At 44.3% G+C, this 14,281-nt stretch overlaps 1 protein-coding gene across 1 annotated transcript in view; it reads left to right on the top strand.

Annotated features, from left to right (window-relative positions):
* LOC126253287 (aminopeptidase N-like) overlaps positions 1 to 14,281 on the top strand; it is a 210,371-nt gene that overhangs the window by 68,916 nt on the left and 127,174 nt on the right. Inside the window, exons 7-8 of the mRNA XM_049954513.1 lie at positions 7,067 to 7,250; positions 12,745 to 12,877. Coding sequence (XP_049810470.1) covers positions 7,067 to 7,250; positions 12,745 to 12,877 — 317 coding nt within the window. The remainder of the gene's footprint in view (positions 1 to 7,066; positions 7,251 to 12,744; positions 12,878 to 14,281) is intronic.

The raw sequence follows: 14,281 nt of genomic DNA, 5'->3' as shown, positions 1-14,281 counted from the left end.
AATAAAACATGTACGAGAACCAAGAGGGATCAATAAGAACGGAAGGCCAAAAGGGGAAAGCTGGGTTTGACAAAGATAATAAGGCGAGGATGCATTTTCTCTGCTCTGTTCTTCAACTTCTTTAACGAAGAAGCAAAGAAGTAAATAAAAGAAAGTTTCAGAAGTGTGATTGAAATTCAGAGTGAAAATATATCAGTGATAATGTTAGCAAATGACATTGCTGTCCTCTACAATAGTGGGTAAAAATTGCAGAATCTATTTCATGGAATGAACTGAACACAGAATATGGATTAACGGTGTATTAAAGAAAGACGAAAGTATTGAGGAACAGCATAAAATACGTTATTCACAAACTTAAAATCTGAAGTGGGGACCATGCAATAGACCCGGTAAAAAAATTCTGCAACCTTGGAGGCGAAATAACACTTGGCAGTTGAGGAGGAGGGCATAAGAAATAGACTAGCACTGCCAAACAGACCATTCCTCCTTAAAAGAAGTCTGTTAGTATAAAAAATCGGGATTAGCTTGAGACATATTTGTAAATTAAATGGACTGATAAGGCGAGAAATGAGATACGCCACAGAATCGGTGAGGAAAGGATCATGTGGCAAGTGCTGATTAGAAGTTATAGGATGATGTGACATTAATTAACGCTGAAGATCTGAAAAAATAGATTTCACGTAGATACATTCAGTGACACCTATAACGGCGGGTTAGTTGGTTTGATCACTACAGTACTTTACTAGGTTTAGTTCTGTTGGAGGTGCCCTCACCTTTCTCCGCCCTTTGAAGTGACTTGTCCAGCCAGTTGTAGGGGACCTACAGTTCGACCTGGACTCCGAACCACCGTGCAAAGCGATATTTTTCACATTATCAAAGAGCTACAGAATTTAAACGATTGATAAGTCGTAGACAAAAACCTACGACGAGCAGTGACCGAACCGCCGCCTTTGATTTTCCTAGCTTGGCATATAACTACCTACCATCCAGAAGTCGACCTTGATTGTTTTCCAAAATCCCTTACATTCAATTTTCTTGTCATCACCTGAAATTTAAAGAACTTACTCGAATATCGTGTATGGTTTATTCGTTTTGATTAACTTCTGCTAAATGTATAGAAACAAATAAAATAAATTCATAAATTTAAGTCTCATTTACATTATTATTCTGCAACCTACGATGAAGTGCCTGGCAGAGGGTTCATGGAATCACTTTCTAGTCATTTCTCTACCGTTCCACTCTCGAACAGCGTGCTGAAAGAACGAACACTTAAGTCTTTCCGTGCTTGCTCTGGTGTCTCTGTTTTTATTATGATGATCTTTCCTCCGTGTGTAAGTGGCGTCAGCAAAATATTATCATCCTCTGAGGACAAAGCTGGTGATTCGAATTTCATGAGAAGATCCTGCCGCTAAGAAAAACGCCTTTGTTTTAATGATTACCACCCCAATTCGCGTACAATGTCCGTGCCACTCTCGGCCCTATTTCGTGACAATACCAAAGGAGCTGCTCTTCTTTGAACTTTCTCGATGTCCTCCGTCCATCCTATCTGATGCAGGTCCCACACCGCACAGCAGTACCCGAGAAGAGGGCGTACAAGCGACGTGTAAACCGTCTGTTTGCTATCAATAAATCGCAGTCTTTGGTTTGCTTTCTTCACTACATTATCTGTGTGTTGGCTCCAATTTAAGTTACTCATAGATATAAGCCCTGAGTATTTAGTTAAATTTAAATCCTTTAGATTTGTGTGTTTTATCCTGTAACCGAAATTTAGCGAATTCGTTTTAGTACTCATGTGAATGACTTCGCACTTTTAATTATTTAGCGTCAATTGCCACTCTTCGCACCACACAGATACACTCCTGGAAATTGAAATAAGAACACCGTGAATTCATTGTCCCAGGAAGGGGAAACTTTATTGACACATTCCTGGGGTCAGATACATCACATGATCACACTGACAGAACCACAGGCACATAGACACAGGCAACAGAGCATGCACAATGTCGGCACTAGTACAGTGTATATCCACCTTTCGCAGCAATGCAGGCTGCTATTCTCCCATGGAGACGATCGTAGAGATGCTGGATGTAGTCCTGTGGAACGGCTTGCCATGCCATTTCCACCTGGCGCCTCAGTTGGACCAGCGTTCGTGCTGGACGTGCAGACCGCGTGAGACGACGCTTCATCCAGTCCCAAACATGCTCAATGGGGGACAGATCCGGAGATCTTGCTGGCCAGGGTAGGAGATCGCTCCCCACACCATGATGCCGGGTGTGGGCCCTGTGTGCCTCGGTCGTATGCAGTCCTGATTGTGGCGCTCACCTGCACGGCGCCAAACACGCATACGACCATCATTGGCACCAAGGCAGAAGCGACTCTCATCGCTGAAGACGACACGTCTCCATTCGTCCCTCCATTCACGCCTGTCGCGACACCACTGGAGGCGGGCTGCACGATGTTGGGGCGTGAGCGGAAGACGGCCTAACGGTGTGCGGGACCGTAGCCCAGCTTCATGGAGACGGTTGCGAATGGTCCTAGCCGATACCCCAGGAGCAACAGTGTCCCTAATTTGCTGGGAAGTGGCGGTGCGGTCCCCTACGGCACTGCGTAGGATCCTACGGTCTTGGCGTGCATCCGTGCGTCGCTGCGGTCCGGTCCCAGGTCGACGGGCACGTGCACCTTCCGCCGACCACTGGCGACAACATCGATGTACTGTGGAGACCTCACGCCCCACGTGTTGAGCAATTCGGCGGTACGTCCACCCGGCCTCCCGCATGCCCACTATACGCCCTCGCTCAAAGTCCGTCAACTGCACATACGGTTCACGTCCACGCTGTCGCGGCATGCTACCAGTGTTAAAGACTGCGATGGAGCTCCGTATGCCACGGCAAACTGGCTGACACTGACGGCGGCGGTGCACAAATGCTGCGCAGCTAGCGCCATTCGACGGCCAACACCGCGGTTCCTGGTGTGTCCGCTGTGCCGTGCGTGTGATCATTGCTTGTACAGCCCTCTCGCAGTGTCCGGAGCAAGTATGGTGGGTCTGACACACCGGTGTCAATGTGTTCTTTTTTCCATTTCCAGGAGTGTATTTTGTCTAAATCGTTTTGCAATTTGTTTTGATCATCTGATGACTTTATAAGACGTTAAAAGACAGCATCATCTGCAAACAATCTAAGAGGGCTTCTCATATTGTCTGCTAAGCCGTTTATGTATATCAGGAACAGCGACAGCAGAGGACCTACAACACTTCCTTGGGGAACGCTCGATATTACTGTTTTATTCGATGACTTACTACTAATTGTAACCTTCCTGACAGGAAATCACGATTCCAGTCACACAACTGAGGCAATACTTCATAGGCACGATTTTGATTAGAAGTCGCTTGGGAGGAACAGTGTCAAAAGCCTTTTGGAAATCTAAGAACACGGCATCAATTTGTCATCCCTTCTCGATAGCATTCATTACTCCGTGAGAAAAAAGAGCTATTTGAGTTTCACAAGAACGATGTTTTCTGAACCCGTGTTGGCTATTTGTCAATAAATCATTCTTTTCGAGGTAACCCATAACATTCGAGCACAGTATGTGTTCTAAAGTCCCACCGCAAATCGACTTTAGCGATATGCGCCTGTAGTTCAGCGGATTAATCCTGTTCCCTATCTTCGGTATTCGTTTGAGTTAAGCAGTTTAAGTTTTGTTAACTTGTAAATTAATTATAATTAACGTTTAAAGTAGTTTAATTTTTGCTGCCACATAAATTAATTTCAGTTGTACGTGTAAGTTTTACCACTGCAATGAGCCAGCTGTCGAAGTTTCATCTTATAAATAAATTTTGTTATTTGAGATTGATGTAGAGACACTGACGCAAAAACATATTTGACACCAGTCCCCATTACTCTGTACTCATCAGTCACCCTCTGTCTAACGGTAATAGCTACCGCCCGCAAACTTTCCAGTAAAACTACTTTCGCTATCAAAAGAAAAACAGGGGTTTAGAATTGACGAGGGCCAAACACCCGGTGATATTGCGTTGTCCTCTTTCATGAGTACCAGAGGATTATCAGTTCATTTAATTTTGACAGCGAATCAAAATTTTTTGACTATCTCGTGCATTTCATGAAAATACAACTTACACCTACGTGTTGCTGTCATGGGCAACAAGTCATCTGTATGATTCGAATTTTTGAACTGAATTCAAAATGGTTCAAATGGCTCTGAGCACTACGGGACTTAACTTCTTAGGTCATCAGTCCCCTAGAGCTTAGAACTACTTAAACCTAACTAAGCTAAGGGCAGCTCACACATCCATGCCCGAGGCAGGATGCGAACCTGCGACCGTAGCGGTCGCACGGTTCCAGACTGTAGCGCCTTGAACCGCTCGGCCACCCCGGGCGGCTTTTGAACTGAATGGCTCTTTATTTACTGATGGTGGTGGTAATATGATTATGAACAAATTTTGTGAAACTACGTTTTCAGCTTTACAGATCACTCAGTTACTTGCGCAGATTAGTTGAGAAACGATTCTGTCATTCTTATTTAGCTCTAGTTGGAAGCAGTGAGCTATCTTCAGTGAGACAAGCTTCAGACAGGTAACTGTGATTCTACTGCGAACTACATATTTCGTGAAGATATTGTTCGTATGCTTTTAACTATGAGCGACCGACGTGTTACCACAGCAGTCCAACTGCTCATGCCTCGAAGTTAGAATTAAAAAAAAAATGAAATTCTTTTTTGCCATGATCGAGCATATGACATGCTATTCATGTTGTGACAGTAAAAAGTAATAATACACAACAAAACACATCATAATATTGTAGCCGGCCGTAGTAGCCGAGGGGTTCTAGGCACTACAGTCTGGAACCGCGCGACCACTACGGTCGCAGGTTCGAATCCTGCCTCGGGCATGGATGTGTGTGATGTCCTTAGGTTAGTTAGGTTTAAGTAGTTCTTAGTTCTAGGGGACTGATGACCTCAGCAGTTAAGTCCCATAGTGCTCAGAGCCATTTGAACCATAATACACTCCTGGAAATGGAAAAAAGAACACATTGACACCGGTGTGTCAGACCCACCATACTTGCTCCGGACACTGCGAGAGGGCTGTACAAGCAATGATCACACGCACGGCACAGCGGACACACCAGGAACCGCGGTGTTGGCCGTCGAATGGCGCTAGCTGCGCAGCATTTGTGCACCCAGTGTCAGCCAGTTTGCCGTGGCATACGGAGCTCCATCGCAGTCTTTAACACTGGTAGCATGCCGCGACAGCGTGGACGTGAACCGTATGTGCAGCTGACGGACTTTGAGCGAGGGCGTATAGTGGGCATGCGGGAGGCCGGGTGGACGTACCGCCGAATTGCTCAACACGTGGGGCGTGAGGTCTCCACAGTACATCGATGTTGTCGCCAGTGGTCGGCGGAAGGTGCACGTGCCCGTCGACCTGGGACCGGACCGCAGCGACGCACGGATGCACGCCAAGACCGTAAGATCCTACGCAGTGCCGTAGGGGACCGCACCGCCACTTCCCAGCAAATTAGGGACACTGTTGCTCCTGGGGTATCGGCGAGGACCATTCGCAACCGTCTCCATGAAGCTGGGCTACGGTCCCGCACACCGTTAGGCCGTCTTCCGCTCACGCCCCAACATCGTGCAGCCCGCCTCCAGTGGTGTCGCGACAGGCGTGAATGGAGGGACGAATGGAGACGTGTCGTCTTCAGCGATGAGAGTCGCTTCTGCCTTGGTGCCAATGATGGTCGTATGCGTGTTTGGCGCCGTGCAGGTGAGCGCCACAATCAGGACTGCATACGACCGAGGCACACAGGGCCCACACCCGGCATCATGGTGTGGGGAGCGATCTCCTACACTGGCCGTACACCACTGGTGATCGTCGAGGGGACACTGAATAGTGCACGGTACATCCAAACCGTCATCGAACCCATCGTTCTACCATTCCTAGACCGGCAAGGGAACTTGCTGTTCCAACAGGACAATGCACGTCCGCATGTATCCCGTGCCACCCAACGTGCTCTAGAAGGTGTAAGTCAACTACCCTGGCCAGCAAGATCTCCGGATCTGTCCCCCATTGAGCATGTTTGGGACTGGATGAAGCGTCGTCTCACGCGGTCTGCACGTCCAGCACGAACGCTGGTCCAACTGAGGCGCCAGGTGGAAACGGCATGGCAAGCCGTTCCACAGGACTACATCCAGCATCTCTACGATCGTCTCCATGGGAGAATAGCAGCCTGCATTGCTGCGAAAGGTGGATATACACTGTACTAGTGCCGACATTGTGCATGCTCTGTTGCCTGTGTCTATGTGCCTGTGGTTCTGTCAGTGTGATCATGTGATGTATCTGACCCCAGGAATGTGTCAATAAAGTTTCCCCTTCCTGGGACAATGAATTCACGGTGTTCTTATTTCAATTTCCAGGAGTGTATTATAACATAGTAATAGAGATAAATTAAAAGATACTGATATGTGTACAAACACAACAAAGACTAGAAGTTAACCAAAACTAGACATGATTGTCTTAATGGGAATTCCGCAATCGTTCATTAAATAAAAATATGGCATTTCAGTCCTTGATCGATATTTTTTATTTTCAATGACTGGTAGAAGTTAAAACGTGAGGTGTTTTTTTCATAATCATTGTTAAGCCAATTTTACACAACATTCCCGAAGACTTTTAATAAGCTATATACAGAAATGATGCGTCTTTGTCAACCATTTCTTTGTATATGAAATATAATAACGAATTGATTGCCTTTATATGCAGCTCTTCTGATATTCATTTGTGTAGAGTGAACAGTGATGGGACTGTCGTTGTTACACTCACTTTCTTGAAAAGTGTTCTACAGGACACACGGTTTATTAAAGACCTGCTATACATTTCCCTGCCTTCTTCTGCCACTTCAACACTCTTTTTGCTTGAGAGGTGCTGCCACACAGCAGTACGCAGTATGTGATGTGGCTATGAAAAATGCCTAGTACCTAAGCATCATGTTTTCAAGCACACATACTTTACGTTTGCCTCAGCGGTGCCTTGAAAGCCATTAAATTATTTGTACAGACAGGGGTACCTGCTGGCCCTGGACAACTACACCTCGGAGGCGGCTAAGGAACAGGTGCTGACCGTCATCCAGCACGAGGTGTCTCATCAGTGGTTCGGCGACCTGGTCAGCCCCAACTGGTGGTCCGTGCTTTGGCTTAGTGAAGGTTTCGCCACGTTCTTCGAAAGCTTCGGTTCTGCAGTCGTAAGTTGACAACAAAAATGGTTCATGTTACAGTTTCTGCTCAGCGAAAAACTAAAGGCGTGTCTTTATGTCGGTGATACGTACATTAATACAAGTAGCATATTTAGTGTTTTGCATGTCTCAGACCTTACTGAATATGTATGAAAATATGCATTATCTGATGAAAAATATCCGGACACCTATCAGTGGATAATAATATGACGACAGGGACTGTGGTTGGGACTCTTTCAATGATTTGTCTAAATGTCTGTTGGTGAATGGATGGTTATTCTTCCTGAAGAGTGGAAATCGGAGAAAGTGCTGATGGACGCTGGGACCCAGAAGAAGTCGATGCACATCTCAGAGGTTTCAGATAGGATTGAGGTTGGGACTCTGAATACGTCAATCCATTTCAGGAATGTTACTGCCCCACAAACCATTGTCTTTGTTTTTTGTTCAGGTGGTTCTGCAAAGTGAACTGAACGTGTGTATTTTACTGTGTAGACTAGTGGTTAGAAAATTAATCGTAGATTTTGTTTTTGCGTAAGTCTTGTGAATATCCTTGTGTAGGGTGGCTTCCTAGTGTAAATTTTCCGTTTAGAGAAATTTATTTCTGTTCATTAGCTTGCGGTCTCAGAGTTCATTGAGAAATCTGCACACAAACTTTTAGTGTTACTTTATTCTCCTTTGGTATATTTTCAAACTCAGTAGCGCCATTTCAGACCTGATATCTATTTTATACACAGTACGATATGGCTACGGTCTGTGCTTGTTGTGAGCGGACACAAGGAGAGTTGGCTACTGTCTGTAAACAGCTGGAAGCTGCGTTGGCTACCGTCGCAAATGCTTCTAGCAAATGCTGGAAGTTGCAGTGACGTCGGGGCGCCAACGATGAGACCTGCGACACCTTTGGTGTCACTGGAATCCTCTGGTGGCCCGGGCGCCACTGCGGCTTCCAGAGTGGGTGGTAGACAGTGGTGGGTTCGCGTGTCACTGGGCGGAAGGCGAAAGAGGGAGTAGGCAGTGCGGCTGGCTCCCTACGTCTTAGAAACAGGTACGAGGTGCTTCCCAGTGTTGACGATAACTGAGCCAGCACGGGATGCCTCTCCTGTTGGGCCAGCGGTCGATTTTCCTGCCCAGTCCGGACAAGTACAGAGGGTGGGTAGGCTAGTCATTGGGAGCTCCAATGTTAGGTGGGTGATGGAGCCCCTCAGGGAGATAGCAGGCAAGGCGAGAAAGAATTCCAGTGTGCATTCGGTATGTTTGCCGGGAGGTCTCATCCGTGATGTGGAGGAGGTCATGTCGGCGGCTATCGAGCGCACTGGGTGCAATCGGCTGCGTATAGTGGCACATGTCGGCACGAATGACGCCTGCCGCTTCGGTTCTGAGACCATCTTCGGCTCCTTTCGGCGGCTGGCTGATTTGGTGAAGGCAACTAGCAACACACGCGGGGTGCAGGCTAAGCAGTCTATTTGTAGCATTGTACTCATGGTATGGAGCAGAGTGGAATGTCTAAACCAAAGGCTCAGACGACTCTGCGACGGTAACGGATGCGAATTTCTCAACCTCGGGTGCAGAACTGTAGGGTTCCCCTTAATAGTTCAGGTGTGCTCTACACACAGGAAGCGGCTGCTAGGGTAGCGGAGTACGTGTGGCGTGCACATGGGGCTTTTTTAGGTTAGAGGATCCCTTCCTTGGGAGCAAACACTATTTGCCTATTAAATCAGCCACAGTGACCTCAGAGAATCTTGGTCCTCGCAGATCAGAGATAGAAAAGATTAAAATGATTAGTAAACTGCAGGAGCATCCAAGGAATGGTCCCAGAATTAGTATCGCTTATTGAAGGTTATAATGCATAAATAGATTTGGGAACAGAAAGGTGGTCGAAGTCAGACGTCAATGACAACGAAGTCCTACGTTCTGACTGGAATGTTTATCATAAGGATAGGTTAGTCGCCAATGGTGGCGGCGTATTTATTGCAGTAAAAAATTCGATAAAATCTAGCGGGGTTATCACGGATTCCGAATGTGAATTAATCTGAGTGAAATTGAGTATCAAAGACCGGTCAAAAATGGTGATCGGATGCTTTTATAGACCACCTCGCTCAGGATCTGTAGTTGTAGAGCGCTTCAGACAGAGCTTGTAGAATATCATTAGTAATTTTCCCGATAATGCCGTTGTAATAGCGGTGACTTCAACTTTCCAGGTATAGATTGGGAGTGTTATGTCATCAAAACTGGTGCCAGAGACAGGGAATCGTGTGGCATTGTTCTGGATGCCTTGTCCGAAAATTACCATGAGCAGATAGAGAACCAACTCGTGAGCGTAACGTCTTAGACCTCCTGGCAAGAAACAGACCTGAATTTATCGAATCAGTTAACGTAGAGGAAGGTATCAGTGATCATAAGGCTTTGACAGCATCTATGACGACGGTTCCTGCAAGGAATGTTTAGAAAGGTAGGAAGATATATTTGCTCAGCAACGGTGACAGGATACAAATTTCAGAATATCGCAGCAGTCAGCATCTAATATTCGGTGATGAGGACGAACATGTGGAGAAAAAATGGAAAAAAATTCAAATGCATCGCTCAATATGTCCTATACAAGTAAGTTCCGAGTAAGGTTTTATAGTGTGGGAATGATCCACCATGGTTTAATAGCCGTGTTAGAAAAGCGTTAGGAGAAAATTCGAGAAATTAGAGCCAATACAGAGGCTTACCGACAGTCATTCTTCCCACGCACTACTCGCGAGTGGAACAGGGTTGGAGGGATCAGATAGTGGTACCGAAAGTACCCACCGCCATACACCATTAGGTGGCTTGTGGAGTATGATCTAGATGTAGATGTAGTAGTATGAGCGAGAGTCGAAGCCTTACCTCAGACAAGTTTGTCTTAGGAAGCTCGAACTATAGCCATCTGACCACCATGAACGCTAACGTGCGATGCCTACTCACAGATATAGCAGCCACAGAATTTACGCGTAAAACTTCTCTTACGATTTTCTCGGCATTGCCAGAGTAGTGCACTTTACTACTTGCACATTACGTTGTTTTAATGGCCTGTTAAGGTGTACAAAGTTTGAAGTAAATCTGTGATCCCAACGTCCTGGCCTCCAGTTTTTAGATACAATTTCTTGAACAATACTGTACTGTAAAAAGGGTGCTGTTAACAGGAGTTCTGCCAATTCCTTTCTCATGCCATTATACAACAGTTCTTTACGTTCTTCTAATAGTGAACGGAGGGATATTCCTTCGCTTGTGCGAAAACTGTTTTCAGTGGCTATTTTGGGTGTTAGTTCACTGTCACTCCCGAATGTACATTGAGAATGCTAGATTTCTGTTTTATTTAGAATGATGGCTGACTGGGATTCCTAGGGCGTATGTGCTTGCGACTTAGTGCAATTGAGTTCCAGATATGTGTATTTTTAACACAAGTAAGAGACTTTTAGCTTCACAGACTACTTTTGCTTTGTCTCTGTGACGATAATCGGATGTTCAAACGAAAGTGTACGTCGCGTATATAAAGTTAGCATTTATGTTGATTGCATACCACAGCTATATAATTTATAATAATTAGAAGAATTCCAGTCCCAACACCATCTCGAGAGAGAGTGTTCCGCCGTTGTGTGTTTCGTGGTCTGTATAAGACCCTTTGGTGGTGAATGCTACAAGAATCATCGAACTTCTGGACAGTCGTGCAAAATTGCAGCTATTTACCTGTTTGGTAAGCGTATCAAACTGATAGAAGTGGAGATAGTGCTATAATGTTTTCGAAAACCTCACTGATAGCAAGAAACAAATGGCTGTCTTATGAGTTTCGAGATATGACCGTTCACGTCAGCGATATTTCAGCGGGTAAGGATTGCGTTTTGGCACCTGGACAGCGCTTTTGGATACTTCAAGGATAACGGAATAGAGAGGTGATATGAGACGCGTTGCCAGAAAGTGCTGCACAGAAGATGTATGACATGGTCAGTTGCTGCCTACATGTCAGTTGCTGCCTACCACCGTCGTCTACTTTATTTAGTTACATAAAATAATCTTTGAGCTGCATGTTAGAATGAAATTACTAACTATGTACAATTTCCTTCCGTTCTGGAAGAAATTTAGTGGCTTTAAGCTTTTATGCAGATTGTTCTTATTCCAAGAGTAGAAATCGTGAAATGAACTATCGGTTGAAAAAAAGAGAAATATATATAAAAAAGTTCATCAAGTAATAAATACTCTGAGAATCTGTAGTTAGGGTACTCAGTTCCTTGAACAAGTTGAGCAGAACGTTTTTGAATCCACATTAAAATTAATTCGAAAAACTTTAAATTGACTAGAAAAGTTACCCTAAAATGTGACATACAAGACATTATGGAATGAAAATAGGCAAAGTGTGCTAGCTTTTTAAATTTTAGATCACTTACTTACATAACGTCTACACGTACTGAGTTGTTTGTGCGATTTAGCAGTTCTCTTAAATGCTACTCCCAGCTGGACTCATCAATCTGTAATCTCGATAATTTAACGCTGTCAACCCACATTCTTTTATTTGATACATATTCCATGTTCAGCACCGCGCGTAATGAAATTTTTAAAGTTTAATTACGCTGAATATCCTACAATCATTTAACAAGGTTCTATATATTTTCGTTCGTAGCTCTTTTTAAAACTAGGTGTTTGACTTGCCCTCATCATCTCATCATCATCATTCGTGACAGTGACTAGATTGGACTATGTAAAAATTAGACTGTGAAAAAAAATTGGGACTTGAGCGCCCCACAGATTAAACGTCATCATCATAATCTCTTTAAAACTGAATTTTACTTGCTGTTTATCTCAATATTTATCTGCAGACAAAATATACATAGCACCTTGTCTTACAACCCTCTAATATGCACAAGAAAGAGCAATGGGCCTATTATACAACCTTGGGAGACACCACGAATGATTGTTGATGGTTTAATGTATTGGATGTACGTAGCGACATGCTGTGTTCCCTGTTAAAAAACATTATCTGTTTTGCTACTACGTCTGAGGCATAACATTCTAATTTACTTATTATGATGTGATTCACGCTGAAAAATGCTCGTGCCATATAAACTTCGCAAATTGTAAGCGCTCTTGTCCCAGTACCAGTACTGTCTGAGGGATCGAATGTAATTTTCATTTTATATTGTCACAGTGGTATCAAGGAAGCAGTACAAAAGGAAAGAGTCGATTAACATAATACAAATACTTTAACTGCGTAGATAATATCCATTTTGCAGGCCGCTGTGGCTGAGGGTTCTAGGCGCTTCAGTCCGGAACCGCGCTGCTGCTACGGTTGCAGGTTCGAATCCTGCCTCGGGCATGGATGTGTGTGATGTCCTTAGGTTATTTAGGTTTAATTAGTTCTAAGTCTAGGGGATTGATGACCTCAGATGTTAAGTCCCATAGTGCTTAGAATCATTTGACCATTTGAATATCCATTTTACTCTGCCTCTGGTTGTGCCACTGTTAGCTGAAAGGCTCTCTTATTTATTACCAGGTGGAGCCCACGTGGCGAATTGACGAAGCGTTCGTGGTTTCAACCTTGCTTGGCCGAGGAATTGCCTACGATGAAGATCCTTCAGCACCACCCATCACCAGCGAGGATTCTGATATCAACATCTATTATAAAGGTATACGTCTTTATTAAGGTATTTGTTACCAGTCAACATCTATCTTACTACAATATTTATTGTTTAAGTTGGTAATAATATTATTCCTTTCAGTAGGTGTTCGTAATCTTGAAAGGGCGTCCTTGGAGCAATACACACACTTCAGATTTTTGCGACACATTGATTCTTCTGCGCGACGTATAATTTCACTACTTTTGATGAATGGACAGTTGATCACAGACTCAGATCAAATTTCTACACATTTACTTTAGCTCATTAGCTTTTGGTAACGGACGCGAGCTTCACATTGACCAGTGAGACCAGGTAGGAAAATCACATGTATGATACGCAATATCACTGTCCTGTGGCCATACAGTAACAATCAGATATATTCTAGGATTCGAACACTGGAATGGCAACATACAACGCTATCATTCTCCTGTTAACATCTAGGTCGCTCTTCCCACAGTCCTCGGCAATTTCAGAAAAGAAGAGCCTGGGATATCAATTCAAACATGTGAAGGTTAGGAAGTCACAATAAAATCAAACACTTCAGTATGCTTGGAAACAATACGATTATAGCCCCCAAATAAGCCAAGTGAAGTCCGTTTCTTGGGTTAGTGCTTCCTACACCCGTAAACATGTGCATCTTGCACAGAACTGTTGATTAACAATAACTGCAGATTGATTTAAATCACTTTGAGAACCGCATCTGCTGATCAGTTATAACAAAAAAGCTGGCGCCGCAAAATTATTTTCGCCTGTTTTAAATGCTGAACTAGAACTTCTGATAGAACTTAGTGTCGAGGCTCCATTGGAATGTCTTCTTTCCTCGATGGAGGTCTGCGACAAGTTCAGAGTACTCTCAAAATTTGTTCTTTTAGGCTTCTTAGCCAGTCCGCGTTGTAGCTACGGAACGCTGGGCTTGTTCCTCGACCAGGGCGTTGTTCTCATTGATTCAGGCCGCGCTTCAGCTAATACCTCCGACAATACTTGCCGATCAAACATCGAAGGCTTTCATGACCGGATGTCTTATTTACTGGTGAGTCTTCCGGGCTGTATGACCGTTATCCAAGAAACTTTTCGGTTCCTGATGTTTCATCCAGAGCTGCGCTGGACGTCTACATAGGTACTCCTGGAGACAGTGACTCTTGCCAGCTGATGAGTCGGACGTGGAGAGTGGCTTAAATACTATGTAAAATGGGCGTAGTCTAGTTTACACTTGATCATCAAAGATATTGATTCTCAGAGATAAAATAATGTTTTTTTATGTTTTTTTTCCTTTTTTATTGGCTACTAGCATACAAAATTTTTAGCCATCACAAATAAATGTACTGACACACACAACAAGGTAACATTTTTTCTTCGTCATACATACTGTTTAGGGCATACTTTCATATGTTTTCAGATCAAAATTATTGTGAT

The sequence above is a fragment of the Schistocerca nitens genome, chromosome 4 (genome assembly GCF_023898315.1).
Source record: "Schistocerca nitens isolate TAMUIC-IGC-003100 chromosome 4, iqSchNite1.1, whole genome shotgun sequence".
Lineage (NCBI taxonomy): Eukaryota > Metazoa > Arthropoda > Insecta > Orthoptera > Acrididae > Schistocerca > Schistocerca nitens.
The sequence above is the reverse complement of the archived record's forward strand: the minus strand, read 5'-3'. Positions and strand labels throughout refer to the sequence as shown.